General features: G+C 47.4%; 1 protein-coding gene across 2 annotated transcripts; it reads left to right on the top strand.

Moving 5' to 3' along the window:
* Positions 1 to 684: 684 nt before the first annotated feature.
* On the top strand, positions 685 to 19,531 carry LOC137318735 (E3 ubiquitin/ISG15 ligase TRIM25-like). Of its 2 annotated transcripts, none has more exons than XM_067981404.1 (6): positions 685 to 1,314; positions 2,847 to 2,942; positions 3,636 to 3,866; positions 9,668 to 9,690; positions 10,644 to 10,777; positions 17,963 to 19,531. In XM_067981404.1, exons 1-6 carry the CDS (start codon positions 754 to 756, stop codon positions 18,490 to 18,492), a joined length of 1,575 nt encoding a protein of 524 aa, XP_067837505.1. In that variant the 5' UTR covers positions 685 to 753; the 3' UTR covers positions 18,493 to 19,531. The 2 variants fall into 2 exon arrangements, with proteins under 2 accessions (XP_067837505.1, XP_067837504.1); XM_067981403.1 differs by having other exon boundaries at positions 10,644 to 10,852.
* Positions 19,532 to 25,710: the final 6,179 nt, after the last annotated feature.

The following is a 25,710-nucleotide window of genomic DNA, read 5'->3' as shown; positions in this document are numbered from 1 at the left end:
TTCCGGTGAGGTCTCACCAAAGCCCTGTATAATTGCAGTAAGACTTCCTTACTCTTGTACTCCACCCTCTTGCAATTAAGGCCAACATTCCATTTGCCTTCCTAATTGCCTGCTGTACCTGTGTGCTAACTTTTGTGTTTCTTGTACGAGGACACCCAGATCTCTCTGAACACCAACATTTAATAGTTTCTCACCATTTAAGCAATATTCTGTTTTTCTATTCTTCCGACAAAAGTGAATAACCTCACATTTCCCCACATTATATTCCATCTGCCACTTTCTCGCCCACTCACTTAACCTGTCTATATCCCTTTGCAGATTTTCTGTGTCCTCCTCACAGCTCACTTTCCCACCAATGAACATTTTAACTTTTTCTGTATATTTTTCTATTCCTCCCAGAGAGCTCCTTCCCTTTCCTCTCTGGGGGATTTGTGAAGGTTATTGTTCCTCTTTATATCAGTTTTAAATCATTTGTTAAACCATTTAGGGTCTGGTCTGAGCTGATTAGTTTTCGGTTTGTGTTTACTGAGCCCAGCTTGCTGTATTCTGGCTCCAGATTGTAAAATTGCAATTTTGTTTTTCTGAGCTGCTACTGCAGGCCTGAAAGGGTTAATCTTCAACCAAAGTGAGTCACGAAAGTGAAACTAACTTTGTCACTCCTTGCACTGAGTGTTTATTAGAATTTCACTTCCTGCTCTGGTTCCTCTCTCTCTCTCTCTGTGCTGTGTGAAAACTCTTTCAGGTGTTGTAGGAATGGAGCCCGGAGCTTTCGAGGATGAATTAACCTGTGCTGTGTGTCTCCAGGTGTACCAGGACCCGGTGATATTACCCTGTGTGCACAGTTTCTGTTTGAAATGTATTGAGGGAGTTTGGGCCCAGACAGCAGGCCCAGAAGGGTTTGAGTGCCCTCAGTGTCGCCGGAAATTCAACCCCAGGCCCAGTCTGGAGAGAAACTTCACGCTGTGTAATATCGTGGAGAAATACAATCGCTCACAGCCTCCTGCTGATTCAGGCCGTGTCATGTGTGATTGCTGTGAAGAAAATCCAACCCCAGCTGTGAAGACGTGTCTGAAATGTGAAGCTTCCTTTTGCTCCCTTCATTTAAATCCACATTTACGGAAAGAGGCCTTGAAAGATCACACCCTAATCGAGCCTACGGCTGACCTTACAGAGAGACAGTGCCTTGACCATAAGAAGGTCTTTGAATTCTACTGTAAAGATGATGCAGAGTGTGTGTGTGTTTCCTGTGTAATAACAGGGAAACATAAATCCCACACACTGCTGAGCCTCGATCAGGCACGAGCTGCAATTAAGGTGAGTGACACAATTCCTGATATTAAATACAGTGAGGGAGAGTTTTCCTGTTAATAACGAACATTAATTCGAACTGATTGCAGACAGTGCTGATTTAGCCCAGAGTTTTCTTTCTGCCCCGGGTCTGGGTTTACGGCTGTTTGTTTTTTGTCAGTCAGATGCTCCCTCCCCTTTCTCTTACAGTCTGTCTGAGAGAACAGGGTGGGCACTGGGAGGGGTGTGAGAGTGAGCCAGGGTGACTGCCCCTCACCCACACTCAGCCCCTCCTGGTGAGGGCATTGTGGAGCTCAGTAATTCACTGTGTGGGTGATGAACTCGATTCTTTCCCCTCAGTCTGGTTCAGCAAAAACTGAAATCGAATACGTCTTTAAATTCAACACAATTTTATTTACCGCGGGGCTTGGTCTCTAGCATCGATTTTGACTCCGGACAGAGCCGTGTCGATCCTAACAGAACAAGACAAGTTACATACAGGAGTTCACACTTTTATACATTTATCAGAGGAGGTGGGCACCTGTACAGCCAGGGTCCACACCAATCATCAGCGGGGCATCGGTAGGCCATGTAAGGTTACATAATTACCGGCCAATCACAGGTAGTACAGGGGCCTGAACATGCAACATTGACAGACACAGATGAATGTATTCTTATCTCCCAGTTTGGAATGCCTTCGTGGTCCTTCTCCACTCTTACCTACTAGCTTGGAATGTTTCCAGCCTTGATCAGCTTATTGCTTTTATTGATTAACTGGCTGTACCAAGACACTCACACCAGAGACTCCCGAGTCCTGTCAGGTCTCTTCCATGATGAGCATCAACAGACCTCTATATCTAACAAACTCAGCATATAACTATCAGCCTTGATGGGGCCCCTTGTCCTGACCCACAGTATGCTGGCTTCTAAGTAACTCCTGTTTCTACTTTGCCACATAAGCAATCCTAGCTTCGAGTATTACTGACTATGTAAGCATTTTCATTAAAGGGGCACTGCGTATGGATTCTCATGGGCACCTGTGAGAACTGGCACTCCATGGCATAGGGCTGTAGAGCAGAGCATGTTGGAGCCCTGTGTAACGCTGGGGTATTCTGCCATCTGACCAGCAGGGAGAGGACCATCACCGGTGGGGGGAGTGAGGGACACCCACGGGGAGTGACTCTGGGGCTGGGGGGGGAAACTGTTTCTCACAACAAGAGGGAATTGGTGTTTGAGAAATGCTGGTGTGACTGAGTCTGTCTCCCTTTCCCCTCGGCTGATTCCTGGAAATGGAGGAGCTGAGTCCGTGTGAAAATGCAGCACACGGTGTGTCAGTGTGAAAAGAAGCCGGTGTGTGTGGTCACTCAGTTTATACAGGGCAGGGAGCGCCTCTTTACTGAGAGCCACAGAAGGGAATATTTCTGCTCAGGGCCCAGACACTGAGAATCCCCCAAACCACTTTCTATCCACACCCAGTGGGGTCACTCCTGGAACGGAATCATTTCCCCTTTAAATCCCAGTTTGAATCCCTTTTGAAAACTTTCCAATTGCCTTTACAGGAAGAATTGGAGAGAGAAATCGAGAGGCTTCGGGGAGTCCAGCAGAATTGTTCCAGCAAACAGCGAGACTTGGAGAGATCAGAAGCTGAAATAAAGGTAGGGAAAAGTGGGACTGGATTTACTCTGGAATCTGCAACTAATTCAGGAAAAACTCTGGGAAATTCCTCCCCAGCTCCCTTTTAAAGGGTGGGAGTGACTCCAAACCCCCCACATGTTCAGGGAGTCTGTTCCAGAGATCGAGGACTCTGGTGTCCAACCTAACTCTGTGCCTATGGATTTTATACACAGACCCTCTGGTCCTACCATCCCGATCCATCTCAATACCTCACCCAACCAGTGAGTCCAATAATCCCTCCATCATTTTAAAAACCTCAATCCTGTCCGTCCCGGCCTGCCTTTCTCTAAATGACCCTCCCTCTTGGAGCCGATCCTCAGAATTAAATCCATCAGACTACGTGTCATTCTGGCCACCGTCCTCTCCAGAGTCTTGATCTCCTTCACCAGGTGTGGGCACCAAAACTGGACCCATCACTCCAGGTGTGGATGGACCAGGTGGCAGTGCCATACACAGTCTAAATACAGTGCTCTTTCTTTTAAACTCAAGGCTCAAGGCAACACTCGTTAAACTCCGTTTTCTCTCCCAGTAGACACCACCCACTGCTTGTCTATCTTTAACGGGTGATCGAGTAGTGATTGAAACAAACTGTCCCGTCCTTGGAAAGTGCCGTGTGCTCAGGGTAAGAGCTGTGTGGAAGGGCCGTTTGTAATGAGAGTTGGTTTGGGTTTCAGACACGAAACAATGAGCTGAAAGGAAAGCTATCGAAGAGCTACTCTGACTGGAGGAGACAGCTGGAAGAAGATGAAGAATACGCACTGAAACTGATCGATGAGGAGGGGCTCCGAGCTCTCTCACAGATTAGAAGCTGTTCTGAAGCATTAAACAAGAGGATGGAACAGATGACATTAATAGATGGAGAATACCAGAGTCTGCTACAGAGGGACCCTCTCTCCTTTATTCAGGTACATCTTCAATATAAACAGGGTCATGTCTGGGGAATGGGGAGTGTTGGTGCTGCCCCCTCAGCCCTGCCCCAGGAGTGTTGGTGCTGCCCCCTCAGCCCTGCCCCGGGAGTGTTGGTGCTGCCCCCTCAGCCCTGCCCCGGGAGTGTTGGTGCTGCCCCCTCAGCCCTGCCCCGGGAGTGTTGGTGCTGCCCCCTCAGCCCTGCCCCGGGAGTGTTGGTGCTGCCCCCTCAGCCCTGCCCCGGGAGTGTTGGTGCTGCCCCCTCAGCCCTGCCCCGGGAGTGTTGGTGCTGCCCCCTCAGCCCTGCCCCGGGAGTGTTGGTGCTGCCCCCTCAGCCCTGCCCCGGGAGTGTTGGTGCTGCCCCCTCAGCCCTGCCCCGGGAGTGTTGGTGCTGCCCCCTCAGCCCTGCCCCGGGAGTGTTGGTGCTGCCCCCTCAGCCCTGCCCCGGGAGTGTTGGTGCTGCCCCCTCAGCCCTGCCCCGGGAGTGTTGGTGCTGCCCCCTCAGCCCTGCCCCAGGAGTGTTGGTGCTGCCCCCTCAGCCCTGCCCCAGGAGTGTTGGTGCTGCCCCCTCAGCCCTGCCCCAGGAGTGTTGGTGCTGCCCCCTCAGCCCTGCCCCAGGAGTGTTGGTGCTGCCCCCTCAGCCCTGCCCCAGGAGTGTTGGTGCTGCCCCCTCAGCCCTGCCCCAGGAGTGTTGGTGCTGCCCCAGGATGGAGTGCAGTGAAATGTTGCATTATTCCCCATTCCTGTGACTGGCCCCACCTACTGTTATACACTGAACTCTTTACTCTCAATCCCAAATTCACGGTTTGGTTTCATTGCGTGTTGATTTGTTTGTTGTGTCAACAATCGAATAGTGATAATGGGGGAGTTCAATTATCCGAATATAGACTGGGGAAAAAACAGAGTAAAGGGCAAAGAGGGGGAGGAATTCCCCAAATGTGTTCAGGAGAACTTTCTTCAATATGTTTCCAGCCCAATGAGGAAGGAAGCAGTGCTGGATCTAGTTCTGGGGAATGAAGTGGGGCAAGTGGAGCATGTTTCAGTGGGGGAGCATTTGGGAAACAGTGATCACAATATCATTAGGTTTAGAAAAGTAATGGAAAAGGACAAGAAACAACCAAATGTAAAAATACTCAACTGGAGGAGGGCTAATTTCAGTGAGTTGAAAAGGGATCTGGCCCAGGTGGGTTGGAATCAAAGATTGTCAGGTAAAGCAGTAAATGAGCAATGGGAGGCCTTCAAAGAGGAGATAGTTTGGGTACAGACTAGAGACATTCCTGTGAGGGGGAAAGGAAGGGCATCCAAAGCTGGAGCTCCCTGGATGATTAAAGAAATAGAGATTAAAATGAGCAGGAAAAGGAAGCTTATAATAAATGTTTGGTTCATAATAGACAGTAATCACAGTAGAGAATCAAACAGAATACAGAAAGTGCAGAGGAGAACTGGAAAAGGAAATGAAAGGGGCAAAGATAATGTATGAGGAAAGATTAGCGGGTAATATAAAGTCTTTTCGAAACTTACAAAGTGTAGAAGGGTAGTTGAAGGAAAGGTGGGGCTGACTAAGAACAAAAAGGAAACCTTCTTGTGGAGGCAGAGGGAATGGCTGAGGTACGAAATGAATACTTTGCATCGGTCCTCACTAAAGAGGATGCTGCCAATCTTACAGTAAAGGAGGAGGGGGAGAGAAACTGGAGAGGATTAAAATAGATAAAGAGGAAGTACTAAAAGGGTTGGCAGCTCTCAAAGTAGAAAAGTCACCCGGTCCGGGTGGGATGCATCCTCGGTTGCTGAGGGAAGTAAGGGTGGAAATGGTGGAGGCTCTGGCAGAGGACTGGAGGATTGCAAATGTTACACCTCTGTTCAAAAAAGGGGAGAGGGATAAACCCGGCAACTACAGGCCAGTCAGCCTAACGTCGATGGTGGGCAAATTTCTAGAGACAATAATCCAAGACAAAATTAATTGTTACTTGGAAGAAAATGGGATAATAAACGACAGACAACACAGATTTATTAAAGGCAAATCGTGTCGGACTAACTTGATTGAATTCTTCGATGAAAACTTGTGAGCAAAATTGAAGCCCATGGGATTAAAGGGACAGTGGCAGTGTGGACACGAGATATGCTCAGAGACAGAAAGCAGAGAGTAGTGGTGAACGGTTGTTTTTCAGACTGGAGGGAAGTTCACAGTGGTGTCCCCCAGGGGTCAGTATCAGGACCATTGCTCTTTTTGATATATATTAATGACCTGGACTTGGGTGCAGAGGGTATAATTTCAAAGCTTGCAGGTGACACAAAACTCGGAAATGTAGTAAACGATGTGAAGGATAGTAACAGACTTCAGGAGGACATAGACAGACTGGTGAAATGGGCAGAAACATGGCAGATGCAATTTAATGCAAAGAAGTGTGAAGTGATGTATTTTGGTGGGAAGAATGAGGAGAGGCAAAATAAACTAAATGGTACAATTTTAAAGAGGGTGCAGGAACAGAGAGACCTGGGGGTGTACGTACACAAATCTTTGAAGGTGGCAGGACAAGGTGAGGAGGATGTTAAAAAATCACACTGGATGAGAGGCGATCTTATTGAAACATATAAGATTGTGAAGGGTCTTGATCGGGTGGATGCGGTGAGGATGTTCCCAAGGATGGGTGAAACTAGAACTAGGGGGCATAATCTTAGAATAAGGGGCTGCTCTTTCAAAACTGTGATGAGGAGAAACTTCTTCACTCAGAGGGTAGTAGGTCTGTGGAATTTGCTGCCCCAGGAAGCTGTGGAAGCTGCATCATTAAATAAATTTAAAACAGAAATAGACAGTTTCCTAGAAGTAAAGGGAATTAGGGGTTACGGGGAGCGGGCAGGAAATTGGACATGAATTTAGATTTGAGGTTAGGATCAGGTCAGCCATGATCTTATTGAATGGCGGAGCAGGCTCGAGGGGCCGATTGGCCTACTCCTGCTCCTGTTTCTGATGTTCTTATCCTTGGCTTTATAAACAGTGGCATGGATTATAAAAGCGAGGAAGTTGTGCTAAACCTTTATAAAACACTGGTTGGGCCCCAGCTGGAGAATTGTCTCCAATTCTGGGCACTGCACTTTAGGAAGGATGTCAAGGCCTCAGAGAGGGTGCAGAGGAGATTTACTAGAATGGGACCAGGGATGAGGGACTTCAGTTATGTGGAGAGACTGGAGAAGCTGGGATTGTTCTCCTTCGAGCAGAGAAGGTTAAGGGGAGATTTGATAGAGGTGTTCAAACTCATGAAGAGTTTTGATAGAGTAAATAAGGAGAAACTGTTTCCAGTGGCAGAAGGTTCGGTAACCAGAGGACACAGATTTAAGATGATCGGACAAAGAATCAGAGGTGAGATTTGGAGATTTTTTTTTACAGCGAGTTGTTCTGATCCGGAATGCGCTGCCTGAAAGGGCGGTGGAAGCAGATTCAATAATAACTTTCAAAACGGAATTGGATAAATATTTGGAGGGGTAAAATTTACAGGGCTATGGGGAAAGAGCGGGGGAGTCGGACTAATTTGATAGCTCTACCAAAGAGCCAGCACAGGCACGATGGGCTGAATGGCCTCCTTCTGTGCTATTTCATACTATCATTCTATGATTTAAAAATAATTGAGAGATCTGATGAGGGTTGTGCGGTTGATGTTGTGTATATGGACTTTCAGAAGGCATATGATAAATCATAGAATCATAGAAAGGTTACAGCAAGGAAGGAGGCCATTCGGCCCATCGAGTCCGCATCAGCTCTCTGCAAGAGCAATGCAGCTAGTCCCACTCCCCCGCCCTATTCCCGTAGCCCTGCAATTTTTTTTCCTTTGAAATATTTATCCAATTCGCTTTTGAAGGCCATGATTGAATCTGCCTCCACCACCCCCTCGGGCAGTGCATTCCAGATCCTAAGCAATCGCTGTGTAAAAAAGTTTCTCCTCCTGTCACCTTTGGTTCTTTTGCCAATCACCTTAAATCTATGTCCTCTCATTCTTGACCCTTCCACCAATGGGAACAGTTTCTCTCTATCTACTCTGTCGAGACCCTTCATGATTTTGAATACCTCTATCAAATCTCCTCGCAACCATCTCTGTTCCAAGGAGAACAAACCCAGCTTCTTCTGTCTATCCATGTAACTAAAGTCCTTCATCCCTGGAATCATTTTAGTAAATCTCCTCTGCACCCTCCCTAAGGCCTTCACATCTTTCCTAAAGTGCGGTGCCCAGAACTGGACACGATGCTCCAGTTGTGGCCGTACCAGTGTTTCATAAAGGGTCATCATGACTTCCATACTTTTGTACTTTATGCCTCTATTGAAAAGCCCAGGATCCTGAATGCTTTATTAATCGCTTCCTCAACCTGCCCTGCCACCTTCAATGATTTGTGCACATAAACCCCCAGATCTCTCTGTTCCTGTACCCCTTTTAGAGTTGTGCTCTTTAGTTTATATTGCCTCTCCTCGTTCTTCCTACCGAAATGTGTCACTTTGCATTTTTCTGCGTCCCACATAATTGACTTGTTAGCAAAATTGAAGCCCATGGGATTAAAGGGACAGTGGCAGCGTGGGTACAAAATTGGCTAAGGGACAGAAAGCAGAGAGTAGTGGTGAACGGTTGTTCATCAGATTGGAGGGAAGTTTACAGTGGTGTTCCCCAGGGGTCAGTATTAGGAGTCATAGAGTTATACAGCACGGATAGAGGCCCTTCGGCCCATCGTGTCCGCGCCGGCCATCAAGCCCTGTCTACTCTAATCCCATATTCCAGCATTTGGTCCGTAGCCTTGTATGCTATGGCATTTCACTGCTCTTTTTGATATATATTAATGATCTGGACTTGGGTATACAGAACATAATTTCAATGTTTGCGGCTGACACAAAGCTTGGAAATGTAGTAAACAGTGAGGAGGATAGTAACAGACTTCAGGAGGACAGAGACAGACTGGTGAAATGGGCGGACACATGGCAGATGCAATTTAATGCAGAGAAGTGTGAAGTGATGCATTTTGGAAGGAAAAATGAGGAGAAGCAATATAAACTAAATGGTACAATTTTAAAGGGGGTGCAGGAACAGAGAGACCTGGGGCATCATCTACAGAAATCTTTGAAGGTGATCAAGACAATTTGATCAAGCTGTTAAAAAAAGAATACGAGATCCTGGGCTTTATAAACAGGCTTGAAGTACAAAAGCAAGGAAGTTATTCTAAACCTTTATAAATCACTGGTTAGGTCCCAGCTGGAGTATTGTGTCCAATTCTGGGCACCGCACTTTAGGAAGGATGTGAAGGCCTTAGAGAGGGTGCAGAGGAGATTTACTAGAATGGTACCAGGGATGAGGGACTTCAGTTATGTGGGGAGAGACTGGAGAAACTGGGATTGTTCTCCTTCGAGCAGAGAAGGTTAAGGGGAGATTTAATAGAGGTGTTCAAATCATGAAGGGTTTTGATCGAGTAAATAAGGAGAAACTGTTTCCATTGGCAGGGGGGCCAGTAACCAGAGGACACAGATTTAAGGTAATTGGCAAAAGAACCAGAGGCAGCATGAGGAGAATTGTTTTTACGGAACAAGTTGTTCTGATCTGGAATTCACTGACTGAAAGGGCGGTGGAAGCAGATTCAAGAAGGGAATTGGATAAATACTTGAAGGGGAAAAGTTTGCAGGACTATGGGGAAAGAGCAGGGGGAGTGGGACTAATTGGATAGCTCTTTCAAAGAGCCAGCACAGGCACGATGGGCAGAATGGCCTCCTCCTGTGCAGTATGATTCTATGATTCTATTGACTGATTTGATCTCCTCTCTTTATTCACAGAACTCGAAGCAGCTCCTTTCCAGGTAAGTTCCTCTCAGTCATACAGTACCTGCTGCTGATAGGGAACCTTCACCTGTATCTGGGAGGAGTGAAAGTAGAATCACCGCTTGGAAACCTCCCCAGATCAGGGGCTTTCAAATGGGGCGAATATTGAGTGATGTTTAACTGTGGTTTGAGGGGTTCTTGGCTCAGGCAGCCTGTGGGAAATGGGAGTGAGATGGGCTGTTCCATCGGTGTGTCGAGCTTCTCAGGAACCTGTTAGACAGGAATTGAGAGTGAGAGAAACCTGCAGTGACCTGTATCTAACCGAGGCTTCCTAAAGGCTCCATGTGTGTCAGTGACAGCTTTATTCCATTGGGTCAGGAAGTGCTGTGTGATTGGCTTGTTCTATCAACCAGCCCATGGAGAAATGAGGAGAGGGGCAGGTCCCAGTGTCAGAGTGACAGTAAAATGTCTTGTGATTGGCTCATTCTATCCACTAACAGAGAAATGAGTGTGTGCTGAAATGTCCCAGTAATGTCAGTGTGACTGGACACTCTGTGAGGGAATCCCACCGATCCCAGGTCCCTGGGAGGCTGTTCCTTCTCCTCTCCTCACTTCACATGATCGTAGTGAGTGTGTTCCTGCAGAGAGGGGAGAGCACAGACTGGAGACCCTCGGGATAATAATAATTATTAATAATAGAAAGATAAGGACTCCAGTACAGAGAAACTGGACTGAACACAGACGGCTTTGAAAATCACAAACTGAGCTGAAGTGACAGCAAACCAGGATCCCACTGCTCGTGTGGAGATCAGTGTGAATGCAGGGAGACTGCAAATCCCGGGATTCTGCCATTCTCAGGATGGGTTGCTGCGGGGTGTCAGTACGAGCATTAGAAGGGGTGCAGGTTGTTGCACTGATCACTCGTTCCCCTTTGGGTTTCTGATCTGAAATGTCCCCACTGATAAAAACATTCTCTCCTCTTTCATTACAGAGTGACTGAGACTCAGAGAGTCACAGACCCAGATGTTCCAGCGCTCACCCTGAACCTGTCCAATATATCTGAACTTATCCAGAAGAGGCTGAATGGATCGGAAAAGTACCACTCCGACATATTGGGAATGATAAGTAAGAACGTGCAGCTTTTCTCCAATTCTGGGCACCACACTTTAGGAGAGATGTCAAGGTTAAGAATTTCAAGAGGTGAGGAGGCACTTAGATTAAAGCCCTCAGGTTAGAGATGATTGCCGTTGGCTGGGCTTGTCTGAGACATGAAGAAACTGTTATTGAATCATTTAAAATAAGATTTCCAGGGGGATTACGATCAATATACTGATTGGACTGAAAGAGGAGGAAGGCGGTGTGTACTGAGGACATCTGAATGGAGAAGTGGGGAAGTTATGTTAAACTTGTATCAAACCTTGGTTAGACCACACTTGGAGCACTGTGCACAGTTCTGGTCACCATATACCTTGGTTAGACCACACTTGGAGCACTGTGCACAATTCTGGTCACCACATCACAGGAAGGATGTAATTGCACTGGAGAGGGTACAGAGGAGATTTACGAGGATGTTGCCAGGACTGGAGAACTTTAGCTATGAGGAAAGATTGGACAGGCTGGGGTTGTTCTCTTTGGAACAGAGGAGGCTGAGGTGTACAAAATTATGAGAAGGCTTGATAGAGTGGATGGGAAGGACCTGTTTCCCTTCGCAGAGAGGTCAGTAACCAGGGGACATAGATTAAACTGATTGGTAGAAGGATTAGACGGGAGCTGAGGAAAACAATTTCACCCAATGGCGATGGGGGTCTGGAACTCACTGCCTGAGAGGGTGGTAGAGGCAGAAACCCTCAACTCATTTAAAAAGTACCAGGATGTGCACCTGAAGTGTCGTAACTACAAGTCTACGGGCCAAGTGCTGGAAAGTGGGATTAGGCTGGGTGGCTCATTTTCGGTCGGCGTGGACACGATGGGCCGAATGGCCTCCTTCTGTGCCATAACTTTTCTATGATTCTATGCTGTGCACTGTTCTGGTCTCCATATATCTTGGATAGACCACACTTGGAGTACGGTGCACAGTTCTGGTCTCAATATTATAAAAAGGATATAGAGGCACTGGATAATGTGCAAAAAAGATTCACAAGGATGATACCAGAACTGAAAGGTTATAAATATCAGGAAAGGTTGAACAGGCTGGGGCTCTTTTCTCTCGAAAAGAGAAGGCTGAGGGGTGACCTGATAGAGGTCTTTCAGATTATGAAGGGGTTTGACAGGGTAGACGTAAGGAAGATGTTTACACTTGTGGGGAGACCAAAACTAGGGGTCATAAATATAAGATAGTCACTAATAAATCCATGATTTGGTGTCCCAGCCTAATATAACATATGCGATTTGAGAACATCTCATTCACTACTCACCTGACGAAGGAGATAATCTACGGAAGCTTGTGATTTTGAAATAAAATTATTGGACTATAACCTGGTGTTGTAAGATTCCTGACTAATAAATCCAATAGGGAACTCAGGAGAATCTTCTTTACTGAGAGAGTGGTGAGAATGTGGAACTCGCTACCACAAGGAGCAGTTGAGGTGAAGACACAGATACATTTAAGGGGAAGCTAGACATGAGGGGGAAAGGAATAGAAGGATACACTGAAAGGGTTAAATCAAGTCGGAGGGAAGAGGCTCGTGTGGAGCATTAACACCAGCATGGACCAGTTGGGCCGAATGGCCTGTTTCTCTGCTGTTCATTCTGTGTAATGCTATTTATGTCGAGGCCTTGGAGAGGGTGCAGAGGAGATGTATAGAATGGTACAGGGATGAGGGACCTCAGTTATGTGGAGAGATTAGAGAAACTGGGATTGTTCTCTTTACATCGAGTTACATCAAGTCTACAGCACAGAAACAGGCCATTCGGCCCAACTGGTCCATGCCGGCATTTATGCTCCACACGGGCCTCCCCTCTCCCTACTTCATCTCACCCTATCAGGATATCCTTCTATTCCTTTCTCCATCATGTGTTTATCGAGCTTTCCCTTCAATACATCTGTGCTATTTGCCTGAACTGCTCCTTGTGGTGGTGAGTTCCACATTCTCACCACTCTCTGGGTAAAGAGGTTTCTCCTGAATTCCCTACTGGATTTATTCGCGACTATTTCCTATTGATGACCTCGAGTTTTGGACTCCCCCACAAGTGGAAACATTTTCTCTACGTCTACCCTATCAAACCCCTTCATTATCTTATGATGTGGAGATGCCGGTGATGGACTGGGGTTGACAATTGTAAACAATTTTACAACACCAAGTTATAGTCCAGCAATTTTATTTTAAATTCACAAGCTTTCGGAGGCTTCCTCCTTCCTCAGGTAAATGTTCATTTACCTGAGGAAGGAGGAAGCCTCCGAAAGCTTGTGAATTTAAAATAAAATTGCTGGACTATAACTTGGTGTTGTAAAATTGTTTACAATTCATTATCTTAAAAACCTCTATCAGGTCACCCCTCAGCCTTCTCTTTTCTAGAGTAAAGAGTCCCAGCCTGTTCAGCCTTTCCTGATAAGTTTATCCTCTCAGTTCTGATATCATCCTTGTGAATCTTTTTTTGCACCCTCTCCAATGCCTCTATACACTATTTATAATATGGAGACCAGAACTGTTCACAATACTCCAAGTGTGGTCTAACCAAGATTTTATATAAGTTTAACATAACTTCTTTGCTTTTCAATTCTACCCATCTAGAAATGAACCCCAGTGCTTGATTTGCTTTTTATGGCCTTATGAACCTGTGTCGCTACTTTTAGTGATTTGTGTGTCTGTACCCCCAGATCCCTTTGCTCCTCTACCCCATTTGGACTCTTATTGAACAAGCAGTTTGTGGCCTCTTTATTCTTCCTACCAAAATGCACCACCTCACACTTATCTATATTGCAATTCATTTGCCAATTACAGCCGACTCTGTAAGTTTATTAATGTCCTCTTGTATTTTGACACATTCTTTCTTTGTATTAACCACACCCCCCAATTTGGTGTCGTCCGCAAATTTTGAAATTGTACTTCCAATTCCCAAATACAAATCATTAATGTAAATTGTGAACAACAGTGGTCCCAGCACCGATCCCTGGGGAACACCACTTCCCACCTTTTGCCAGTCTGAGTAACTACCCTTAACCCCTACTCTCTTTTCTGTTTTGCAGCCAACTTGCTCTCCATTACCTGCTCATTTATCCTGAGTGCAGAGAAGGTTAAGGGCAGATTTAATAGAGGAGTTCAAAATTTTGAGTGATTTTCCTAGAGTAGAAAGGGAGAAACTGTTTCCAATGGCAGGAGGGTCGGTAACCAGAGGACACAGATTTAAGGTAATCGGCAAAAGAACCAGAGGGGAGATTTGGAGAATTTTTTTTACAGCGAGTTGTTCTGATCTGGAATGCGCTGCCTGAAAGGGCGGTGGAAGCAGATTCAATAATAACTTTCAAAAGGGAATTGGATAAATACTTGAAAAGGAAAAATTTGCAGGGCTATGTGGAAAGAGCGGGGAAGTGGGTCTAATTGGATAGCTCTTTCAAAGAGCCGGCACAGGCACGATGGGCTGAATGGCCTCCTTCTGTGCTGTATGATTCTATAGGGGACTGCCAGTATAGAATCATCGAAAGGTTACAGCACGGAAGGAGGCCACTCGGCCCATCGAGTTCACGCCGGCTCTATGCAAAAGCAATCCAGCTCGTCCCGTTCCCCCGCCCTTTCCCTGTACCACTGCAGATTTTTTCCTTTCAAGTAGTTATCCAGTTTCCCTTTGAAGGCCATGATTGAATCTGCCTCCACCACCCCCTCGGGCAGTGCATTCCAGATCCTAACCACTCGCTGTGTAAAAAAGTTTTTCCTCGTATCACCTTTGGTTCTTTTGCCAATCACCTTAAATCGATGTCCTCTCATTCTTGACCCTTCTGCCAATGGTAACAGTTTCTCTCTATTTACTCTGTCTAGACCCTTCATGATTTTGAATACCTCCATCAAATCTCCTCGCAACCATCTCTGTTCCAAGGAGAACAACCCCAGCTTCTCCAGTCTATCCACGTAACTAAAGTCCCTCATCCCTGGAACCATTCTCGTAAATCTTTTCTGCACCCTCTGTAAGGCCTTCACATCTTTCTTGAAGTGCGGTTCCCAGAACTGGACACAGTACTCCAGTTGTGGCCGAACCAGTGAATTATAAAGGTTCATCCCCAGTATCGAGGCACTGGTCACGCTCAACCAGCTGCGATGGGCGGGCCACATTGTCCGCATGCCCGACACAAGATTCCCGAAACAAGTGCTCTACTCCGAGCTCCGCGATGGCAGGCGATCACTAGGAGGGCAGAGGAAACGCGAGACGGACACTCTCAAAGCCTCCCTAAAAAGAATACAACATCCCCACTGACACGTGGGAATCGCTTGCCCTAAATCGCCCAAACTGGAGAAGAAGCATCCACAAAGGCGCCAATTACCTCGAGCGTCACCGAGTGGAGCACGCAGAGGCCAAGCGTAAGCAGCAAAAAGAGCGCACAGAATCCAGAGCGTCTCACCCACCCACCTTATCAAACACTACCTGCCCCACCTGTGGCAGAGTCTGCGGCTCCAGGATTGGACTATTCAGCCACCGCAGAACCCACCCTCCCGGAGTGGAAGCAAGTCATCCTCGACCCTGAGGGACTGCCAAAGAAGAAGATATGTCAAGAAAAGTAGTGGTCCCAGCACCAACCCCTGGGGAACACCACTGTACACCACCCTCCAGTCCGAAAAACAACCGTTCACCACTACTCTCTGTTTTCTGTCACTGAGCCAATTCTGTATCCATGTTTCCACTGCCCCCTTTATTCCATGGGCCGAAATCTTGATGATAAGCCTACCATGCGGCACTTTATCAAACGCCTTTTGGAAGTCCATATACACCACATCAACTGCATTACCCTCATCGACCCTCTCTGTTACCTCATCAAATAGCTCCATCAGGTCAGTTAAACACGATTTGCCTTTGACAAATCCGTGCTGGCTTTCTCTATTCAATTCACACTTGACCAAGTGACTGTTAATTCTGTCCCGGATTATCGGTTCTAAAAGTTTCCCCACCACTGAGGTTAAACTGACTGGCCTATAGTTGCTGGGTTTATCCTTCCACCCTTGTTCAAAAGAGGGTGTAACATTTGCGATTCTCCAGTCCTCTGGCACCACCCCCCGTATCTACGGATGTTTGGAAAGTTATGGCCAGTTAGCAGGTCGGGTTAGTTGTGTTCAGACAGCTGGGAATATCCCTAAACTTTAATATCAGGTCCCTGTGTGTGTGGATCAGGAGCCTGAGATTAATCCTCAGTCGCCAGTGACACCTGCTTTAAACATTCCTCACTGGAATGGGCCAAAGCTTCACCCCCCATGGGTCAGGTAGGGGCGTGGTTACACACTGTCAATTAGAGTGTCTCTTAAAGGGACACTGTCCCTCACAGGGCTGTCAGTATCTGTGCTCTGGGGAGGGGGCTGAATCAGGTCCACAGGGGCAGCCCCTGTCCCAGGGATCGTCATCGAGCAGTCGACAGGGATCAGGGGGAGAGCGGGAATATTCCAAGGTGTGTTTATATCACAGGGGATCACACTGTTCATAATTTCTATTTAACCCTTTCTTTCTGGGTGATGTTTCTTCAGTCTTGGGTTCGGTGCGAGGGATTCGAGGGTCAAGTTCCTGTGCCTGTTCCCTCCTCGCAGCTCGGAATTGGTCCAAGTCTGAGACCCAGGGCCAGAGGGAGTGTTGGTGAAATCAGAGTGAACAGGGAGCAACAGTTTAATGTACAGAAGGGACATCGGATTCATCTCAATTCACAACTGAATTCTCACTGCTGTGTGGAAACTAATGGAAACTTTAATCAGAACTGTGAGCAGGATGGAATAGTACATAGGAACAGGAGTAGGCCATTCAGCCCCTCGTGTCTGCTCCGCCATTTGATAAGATTATGGCTGATCTGTGATCGAACTCCATATACCTGCCTTTGGCCCATATCCCTTAATACCTTTGGTTGCCAAAAAGCTATCTATCTCAGATTTAAATTTAGCAATTGAGCTAGTATCAATTGCTGTTTGCGGAAGAGAGTTCCAAACGTCTACCACCCTTTGTGTGTAGAAATGTTTTCTAATCTCACTCCTGAAAGGTCTGGCTCTAATTTTTAGACTGTGCCCCCTACTCCTGGAATCCCCAACCAGCGGAAATAGTTTCTCTCTATCCACCCTATCTGTTCCCCTTAATATCTTATAAACTTCGATCAGATCACCTCTTAACCTTCGAAACTCGAGAAAATACAACCCCAATTTGTGTAATCTCTCCTCGTAACTTAAACCTTGAAGTCCGGGTATCATTCTAGTAAACCTACGCTGCACTCCCTCCAAGGCCAATATGTCCTTCCGAAGGTGCGGTGCCCAGAACTGCTCACAGTACTCCAGGTGTGGTCAAACCAGGGTTTTGTATAGCTGCAGCATAACTTCTGCCCCCTTGTACTCTGGTCCTCTCGATGTAAAGGCCAGCATTCCATTAGCCTTACTGATTATTTTCTGCACCTGTTCATGACACTTCAATGATCGATGTACCTGAAACCCTAAGTCCCTTTGGACATCCACTGTTTTTAACTTTTTACCATTTAGAAAGTACCCTGTTCTATCCTTTTTTGATCCAAAGTGGATGACCTCACATTTGTCTGCATTGAATTCCATTTGTCACAGTTTTGCCCATTCACCTAATCTATGAATATCGCTTTGTGATTTTATGTTTTCGTCTACACTAGTAACAGGAGGGAGAGAGCTCAGGACACACTCCTGTATTCAGGATGGAACAGTAACAGGAGGGAGAGAGCCCAGGGCACACTCCTGTATTCAGGATGGAACAGTAACAGGAGGACGAGAGCCCAGGACACACTCCTGTGAGCTGTGTGTTCCCAGTACAGCCAGTGCTGAGATTGTGGGGCTGTTACTGTGAGTCTGTGGGATGTGTTGTGTGCCAGTGAATCCCCTCCATTGTGTCTGGGAGAACGTGTGCACAGTGCCAGGGGCTTGTGTGATTAAACTGACTGCTACTGTGTGTCTCCACTGCAGTGTTTGCACTGAGTGTACAGCACTGGGACCCACACACTGCTATTTAACAGGGATTCTGATCAAAGGCCATTTATTTAACAGGGGATGAACACAGTCTAAAAGGTGATATGGGGCTGACGGTGTCTGGGAAATACTGACACTCCCACCCTGCAGCTGTCAATCATTGATGGGAGTGGAATAACCCTGTCTGACCAATCTCTTCTCTCCTCTCTAGAGCAAAGGTCAGCGATGAGCCTGGATCCAAAGACAGCAAACTGGAACTTGGTTCTGTCGGATGATCTGAGATCAGTAACACGGACTGGACAGGATCAGCCCTACCCACCTCACCCAGAGAGGTTTAAAGACTGGCCCCAAGTCCTCTGCTCCCAGAGTTTCTCCTCAGGATCCCATTCCTGGGATGTGGAGACTGATGGGAAATACTGGAGAATAGGGATTGTGTGTCGGAGCGCAGAGAGAGAGGGGGGAGAGTCTGGTCTCGGGAACAGCAGTAAATCCTGGTGTTTATGTTATGGTTTGTTTGGTGTTTCTCTCAGAACCGGTCACAATTCCCACTTCACTGACCTCCCACTGATCCCGTCTAAGAGCCGGATCCGAGTTCAGTTGGATTACGAGGCCGGGACTGTGTCATTTCACCGGGTCACTGACTCACTGACACATTTACACACATTTCAAACCACATTCACTGAACCCGTGTTTCCGGCATTTTATTGTTGGAAAAAAACATCCCTAAAACTGTTAAATTAATCCTGATAGCGGAGACTCGGTGACATCACTTCCTGTTCGGGACTGATGTCACTTCCAAGTCTGCCCCTCTGATGATGTCACTTCCAGGATTGGCACTCTGATGATGTCATTTCCGGGTCCTCCCTGCCAATGATGTCACTTCCAGGTCTGCCCTTCTGATGATGTCAGGTCCCAGACCACCCCTCTGATGATGTCACTTCCAGGACTGCCCTTCTGATGATGTCACTTCCGGGACTGCCCTTCTGATGATGTCAGTTCCTGGTCTGCCCCTCTGTTGATGTCACTTCCGGGACTGCCCCTATGATGATGTCATTTCCGGGACTGCCCCCATGATGATGTCAGTTCCAGGTCTGCCCCCATGATGATGTCAGTTCCAGGTCTGCCCCCATGATGATGTCAATTCCAGGTCTGCCCCCTCTGATGATGTCACTTCCAGGACTGCCCTTTTAATGATGCCTTCCAGGAGTGCCACTCTGATGATGTCACTCCTGGCTCCGCCCCCTCTGATGATGTCACTCTCGGGTCTGCCCCTCTGATGATGTCACTCTCGGGTCTGCCCCTCTGATGATGTCACTCTCGGGTCTGCCCCTCTGATGATGTCACTCTCTGGTCTGCCCCTCTGATGATGTCACTCTCGGGTCTGCCCCTCTGATGATGTCACTCCCGGGTCTGCCCCTCTGATGATGTCACTCCCGGGTCTGCCCCTCTTATGATGTCACTCCCGGATCCGCCCCTCTGATGATGTAATTCCCGGCTCCGTCCCTCTGATGATGTCAGGAGCTCAGTGCTTTGCTGCTTTTAAGGATCCGGGGTCTTTGTAATTTTCTTTGTGAGGGTCTGTCACTAAAGCTAAAAATAGCTGCTTTTGGTGAGTTTGCTTGTAATTCGTAGCGTTCCAATTAATTGTCTCCTTCAGTTGTAGAATTTTATCACTTTAGTTGCAGAATTGTAGTGGTATTAATCACAGTAGTGAATCAGAATAGTGGCAGGCACGACTGTATTAATATCTGTAAACAATTTTACAACACCAAGTTATAGTCCAACAATTTTATTTTTAATCCCACAAGCTTTCGGAGGCTTCCCCCTTCCTCAGGTGGTTTTCCACACCACCTGAGGAAGGGGGAAGCCTCCGAAAGCTTGTGGGATTAAAAATAAAATTGTTGGACTATAACTTGGTGTTGTAAAATTGTTTACAATTGTCAACCCCAGTCCATCACCGGCATCTCCACATCATGTATTAATCTCAGTAGTGAATGGCAGTGACAGGGCACGACTGTATTAATCTCAGTAGTGAATGGCAGTGACAGGGCACGACTGTATTAATCTCAGTAGTGAATGGCAGTGACAGGGCACGGTCCCTTTAAAGTGCTGCTGTGAAAATCTGAGGCTGGGGTTTGAAATTGTTCTTTGACGGTCGCTCCAAACAGTGATGGTGAATCGACAGCCCGAGTTACACTGACTTCAGTGGGAAAGAAAATGGTGTGGGTGTAAAATGGGCTGTCCATTCACTATCGCCCGTGTTGCACTAACACCAGAGACTAATTTCAACCCCGGGGTCTCCTGGGCATCGCTGAGAGCTTCTGGGACTGCCCAGAGGGGTAACACATCTGTCCGAAACGAAGTAAATGTATTGATTCATTGGACCAGACTGGGAACTTTTAATCTGTGTTTTATGGGGTGGTTTTTAGTTTATTGGACAGCAAGGTTCCTCCAGGGCTCACAACAAACATGAAATGGGAATATTATGGGATGTTTAACTTAATTAGACATGAGGAAGTGACTCAGTGTGTGAGATACAAACAGGAAAATTGCCCCACCAATTGGGGTCTACAATCAGCGTCCCAGGTGGTGATGGGAGATAATGGGACATTTTGTGACAACCAAAACCAAAGGGTCAGGAAAACGATGTGTGAGTGACCGGTGAGAAACAAAGATCACCTGGGAACAACCCCCAAAGGGCATCAATCAGGAATCAATACACAATCCAGTGAAAGTCAGGAAAGGGGAGTTAACAATCGTCAATTGATAGCTTTCTCTTGGAGATGGTTGTGTCCTTGCTTATACTGAACAGTGAGAAGAATATTTTATAACCTGGGCTCTACCCGAGAGATCAGGACCATGCAGGGGGAGATAAGCAAAGACCTCCAGACACCCCCCGGTCTGTTGATCAGATAGCCTGAAAGCACAGGAATGGCTTGTATTTGATGTCACGTTCGGTGTGATTTTGGGAAACTGCTGTGTGTGTAAATGTGATATTTTGCACGTGAGGCAACCAGTCTGTGGAATGCATGATGGAGATGCCCTGAAGGACGGGTCTCAGACATGCTCAGTCACGTTGACAACACCACTACATGAAATGGTTAATGTGCTCAGGAGAGTGAGGACAGATACTGGATCACTACTGATTTACACTTGGTAATCAAGGCACTGACACATGCTCCATAGAGAAACCGACTAGTTAATGAAACAATCAGGACAGTGTTAAACACACTGGTACCTATCAGAGGGATTGAAATTAAAGTAAAGACGGACATAGAATTTGGATTTCCAAAATTCAGGGTTGGTTCCTTTGAGCTAACGATGAAATTGGGACAACTGAGGGCCGGGGAGAAATAATACTGAGCCAGAATTATCCACAAGATGGATAATGGTAAAAAGGAGAGCTGGAGGATCTTTTAAGTCCAAGATTTCTTGATAATATGGTAGTATTTGGGGGGAGCCGAGTTTCTGTAGTTTTCTGTACAATGTATCATGATTTTCTTTGTCTGTATCATGATGTGTAATATTAACCAAATGAAACTTAGATTCGAAGAGCAAATGGCTGGAGATCGGTCTGTGATGCTCACAGGATGAGGACCTGAGATCAGGCCCCAGGATCCCACAAAGGAGGGGGAGGGGAGATTGTTGAAGATTAAGACTGAGAAGTAATGAGGGAAATCACTTTCTTAGATTACTTCTGTAGTTTAAAACCCCTAATATTGATAGACTGACAGTGCATTCGAAACAACGTAATGCTGACATTGAAAAGGGGACCTCTACCCCTGGGGATCATGAATGGAGGGAGGTCGTCTATAATGTGGGACAGCATCCTTGGGTGAAAATCATGTCTCTGCTTTTTGTTATTATACAGCTTGTTATGATTTAACACTTTTCTTTTTCATTTGTTGTATTTGAAAGAACTTTTGTGTAAATGTGACGCTGATTAAACTTCTTGTAACAATGTTTAACCTGATCTGTGGTGAGTGCAATTCAGATTCAATGAATGGGTTAAAGTGAGTTGTTCGATCTCACACTCACTTGAGGGGCAACTGAAGGATTTTGGACTTTCAATACCAGTTATTAATTACCTGCTGAAGGAGCTGAGTTTGGTTAAAAGTATTAATTCAACAAAGGAACGGTTAAACTGACTGTTCAAGGCGGCATGCTGGGAAGGTTGGCCACATTGGAAAAGTCTCATTCAGCAGATTGTCTCGAAGGTTAAAGGTAAGACAGATGCAAGGCCTTGAAAGCCTGTGAGAAGCTGTTGTAAACATCAGATGCTGTCATATCAACTTGTTCAAAGCATGGGAAAGAGAGACAGGGAAAAGTAACAACAGTGAGTTTTGCCAGCAAGAGTGGGGGGAGGAGAGGGGTGAGGAGAGTGGGGGGAGGGGAGGGGTGAGGAGAGTGGGGGGAGGGGAGGGGTGAGGAGAGTGGGGGGAGGGGAGGGAGAGGAGAGTGGGGGGAGGGGAGGGAGAGGAGAGTGGGGGGAGGGGAGGGAGAGGAGAGTGGGGGGAGGGGAGGGAGAGGAGAGTGGGGGGAGGGGAGGGAGAGGAGAGGGGGGGAGGGAGAGGAGAGTGGGGGGAGGGAGAGGAGAGTGGGGGGAGGGGAGGGGAGAGAAGAAGGGGAGGGGTAGGAGAGTGGGGGGAGGGAGGAAGAGAGGGGGAGGGGAGGGGAGGGAGGAAGAGAGGGGGAGGGGGGAGGAGAGGGGGAGGGCAGGTGAAGGGAAGAGGAGGAGATCCGGGGAGGGGGACGTGGGGCCTGGTTCCCGCACTCCCCGTGGGCCACTTTTTACTGCACTTTCAAGTTTTGTATCATCTGCAAATTTTGAAATTGTGCCCTCTACACCCGGGTCCAAATTGAAAAGAGAAGATTGTGAAGTTCGAATTAACCGATCGAAAACATTACAAGTGAGGAGAGATTCATCAAAGAATTCACCACAACACATCTCACATAAATGTCCTGCTTCCCTCCGCCTTTTACGAGTTGTTTTAATATATTTTCATTCTTTGTCACTGACACATAAATCAGAGGAGGAAATTTCAGCTGCAATGAGATTCCCGTGAGATGGGCCTTGTCCCATTCGCTGCAGTGTCACAAGAACAACAGAAACTTGTATTTATAAAGCACCTTTAACGTAGTAAAACATCACAATGTGCTTCACAGGAGCAATCAAACCAAAATTGACACCAAGGCAAAGAAAGAGACATTCGGTCAGGTGACCAAAAGCTTGGTCAAAGAGGTCGGTTTTAAGGAGAGTCTTAAAGGAGGAGAGAGATGGGGAGAGGCGGAGAGGTTCAGGGAGGGAATTCCAGAGCTTAGGGCCGAGGCAGCTGAAGGCACGGCCGCCAATGGTGGAGCAATGAAAATCGCGGATGTGCAAGAGGCCAGAATTGGGGGAGCGCAGAGATCTCGGAGGGTTGTAGGGCTGGAAGAGGTTACAGAGATAGGGAGGGGCGAGGCCATGGAGGGATTTCAAGGATGAGTTTAAGGTGTTGCTGGACCGGGAGTCAATGTCGGTCAACGAACACAGGGGTGATGGGTGAACGGGACTTGGTGCAAGTTAGGCTACGGGCAGCAGAGTTTTGGAGGAGCTGAAGTTTACGGAGGGTGGAAATGGGAGGCCGGCCAGGAGAGCATTGGAATCGTCAAGTCTGGAGGTAACAAATGCATGGATGAGGGTTTCAGCAGCAGATGAGCTGAGGCAGGGGCGGAGACGGGTAATGTTGAGGTGGAAGTCGGGGGTCCCGGTGATGTTGAGAATATGGGGTCGGAAGCTCAGCTCAGGGTCCAATCGGACGCTAAGGTTGTAAACGGTCTGGTTCGGCCTCAGACAGTGGTCAGGGAGAGGGATGGAGTCGGTGGCTCGGGAATGGAGTTTGTGGCGGGGACTGAAGACAATGGCTTCGGTCTTCCCCATATTTAGTTGGAGGGAATTTCTGCTCTTCCAGTACTGGATGTTCGACAAGCAGCGTGACAAATCAGAGAGAGTGGAGGGGTCGAGAGAGGTGGGGGTGAGGTCGAGCTGGGTGTCGTCAGTGTACATGTGGAACCTGATGTGTTTCGGATGATGTCACCGGGGGGCAGCCTATAGATGAGAAATAGGAGGGGACTCCAGAGGTAACCGTACGGGAGCTTTACTCTGTATCTTACCTGTCCTGTACCTGCCCTGGGAGTGTTTGATGGGACAGTGTAGAGGGAGCTTTACTCTGTATCTAACCCGTGCTGTACCTGCCCTGGGAGTGTTTGATGGGACAGTGTGGAGGGAGCTTTACTCTGTATCTAACCCGTGCTGTACCTGCCCTGGGAGTGTTTGATGGGACAGTGTAGAGGGACCTTTTCCTCTGTATCTAACCCGTCCTGTACCTGCCCTGGGAGTGTTTGATGGGACAGTGTAGAGGGAGCTTTACTGTGTATCTAACCCGTGCTGTACCTGCCCTGGGAGTGTTTGATGGGACAGTGTAGAGGGACCTTTACTCTGTATCTAACCTGTCCTGCACCTGCCCTGGGAGTGTTTGATGGGACAGTGTAGAGGGACCTTTACTCTGTATCTAACCCGTGCTGTACCTGCCCTGGGAGTGTTTGATGGGACAGTGTAGAGGGAGCTTTACTCTGTTTCTAACCTGTCCTGTACCTGCCCTGGGAGTGTTTGATGGGACAGTGTAGAGGGAGCTTTACTCTGTATCTAACCCGTGCTGTACCTGCCCTAGGAGTGTTTGATGGGACAGTGTAGAGGGACCTTTACTCTGTATCTAACCTGTCCTGTACCTGCCCTGGGAGTGTTTGATGGGACAGTGTAGAGGGAGCTTCACTCTGTATCTAACCTGTCCTGTACCTGCCCTGGGAGAGTTTGATGGGACAGTGTAGAGGGAGCTTTACTCTGTATCGAACATTTGCTGTAACTGAACTAACACTCCTCACTGTGATAAATAAACCTTTAAATTTAATAGAAATCTTAACATTTCCCTAAACCACAGTGACTGTATTCAGTGTCTGTGTGGAGCTTTGAGATATTTCTGAGAGATGTGATCAGGATCTGTTTAAATACTCCTCGTTCTGAAACCTGGAAATCCATTTAAATGGACGATAGGAATCCATCTTTCAGAGACTAACGCCTCGATTTTTAAAAATATTTGTTCATGGGATGTGGGCGTCACTGGCGAGGCTGGCATTTATTGCCCATCCCTAATCGCCCTTGAGAAGGTGGTGGTGAGCCGCCTTCTTGAACCGCTGCAGTCCGTGTGGTGAAGGTTCTCCCACAGTGCTGTTAGGAAGGGAGTTCCAGGATTTTGACCCAGCGACGATGAAGGAACGGCGATATATTTCCAAATCGGGATGGAGTGTGACTTGGAGGGGAACGTGCAGGTGGTGTTGTTCCCATGTACCTGCTGCTCTTGTCCTTCTAGGTGGTAGAGGTCGCGAGTTTGGGAGGTGCTGTCGAAGAAGCCTTGGCGAGTTGCTGCAGTGCATCCTGTGGATGGTACACACTGCAGCCACAGTGCGCCGGTGGTGAAGGGAGTGAATGTTTCGGGTGGTGGATGGGGTGCCAATCAAGCGGGCTACTTTGTCCTGGATGGTGTCGAGCTTCTTGAGTGTTGTTGGAGCTGCATTCATCCAGGCAAGTGGAGAGTATTCCATCACACTCCTGACTTGTGCTTTGTAGATGGTGGAAAGGCTTTGGGGAGTCAGGAGGTGAATCACTCGCCACAGAATACCCAGCCTCTGACCTGCTCTTGTAGCCACAGTATTTATATGGCTGGTCCAGTTAAGTTTCTGGTCAATGGTGACCCCCAGGATGTTGATGGTGGGGGATTCGGCGATGGTAATGCCGTTGAATGTCAAGGGGAGGTGGTTAGACTCTCTCTTGTTGGAGATGGTCATTGCCTGGCACTTGTCAGGCGCGAATGTTACTTGCCACTTATCAGCCCAAGCCTGGATGTTGTCCAGGTCTTGCTGCAT

The sequence above is a fragment of the Heptranchias perlo genome, unplaced genomic scaffold (genome assembly GCF_035084215.1).
Source record: "Heptranchias perlo isolate sHepPer1 unplaced genomic scaffold, sHepPer1.hap1 HAP1_SCAFFOLD_724, whole genome shotgun sequence".
Classification (NCBI taxonomy): domain Eukaryota; kingdom Metazoa; phylum Chordata; class Chondrichthyes; order Hexanchiformes; family Hexanchidae; genus Heptranchias; species Heptranchias perlo.
Note: the sequence above shows the minus strand (reverse complement) of the source record. Positions and strands in the feature narration are given on the sequence as shown.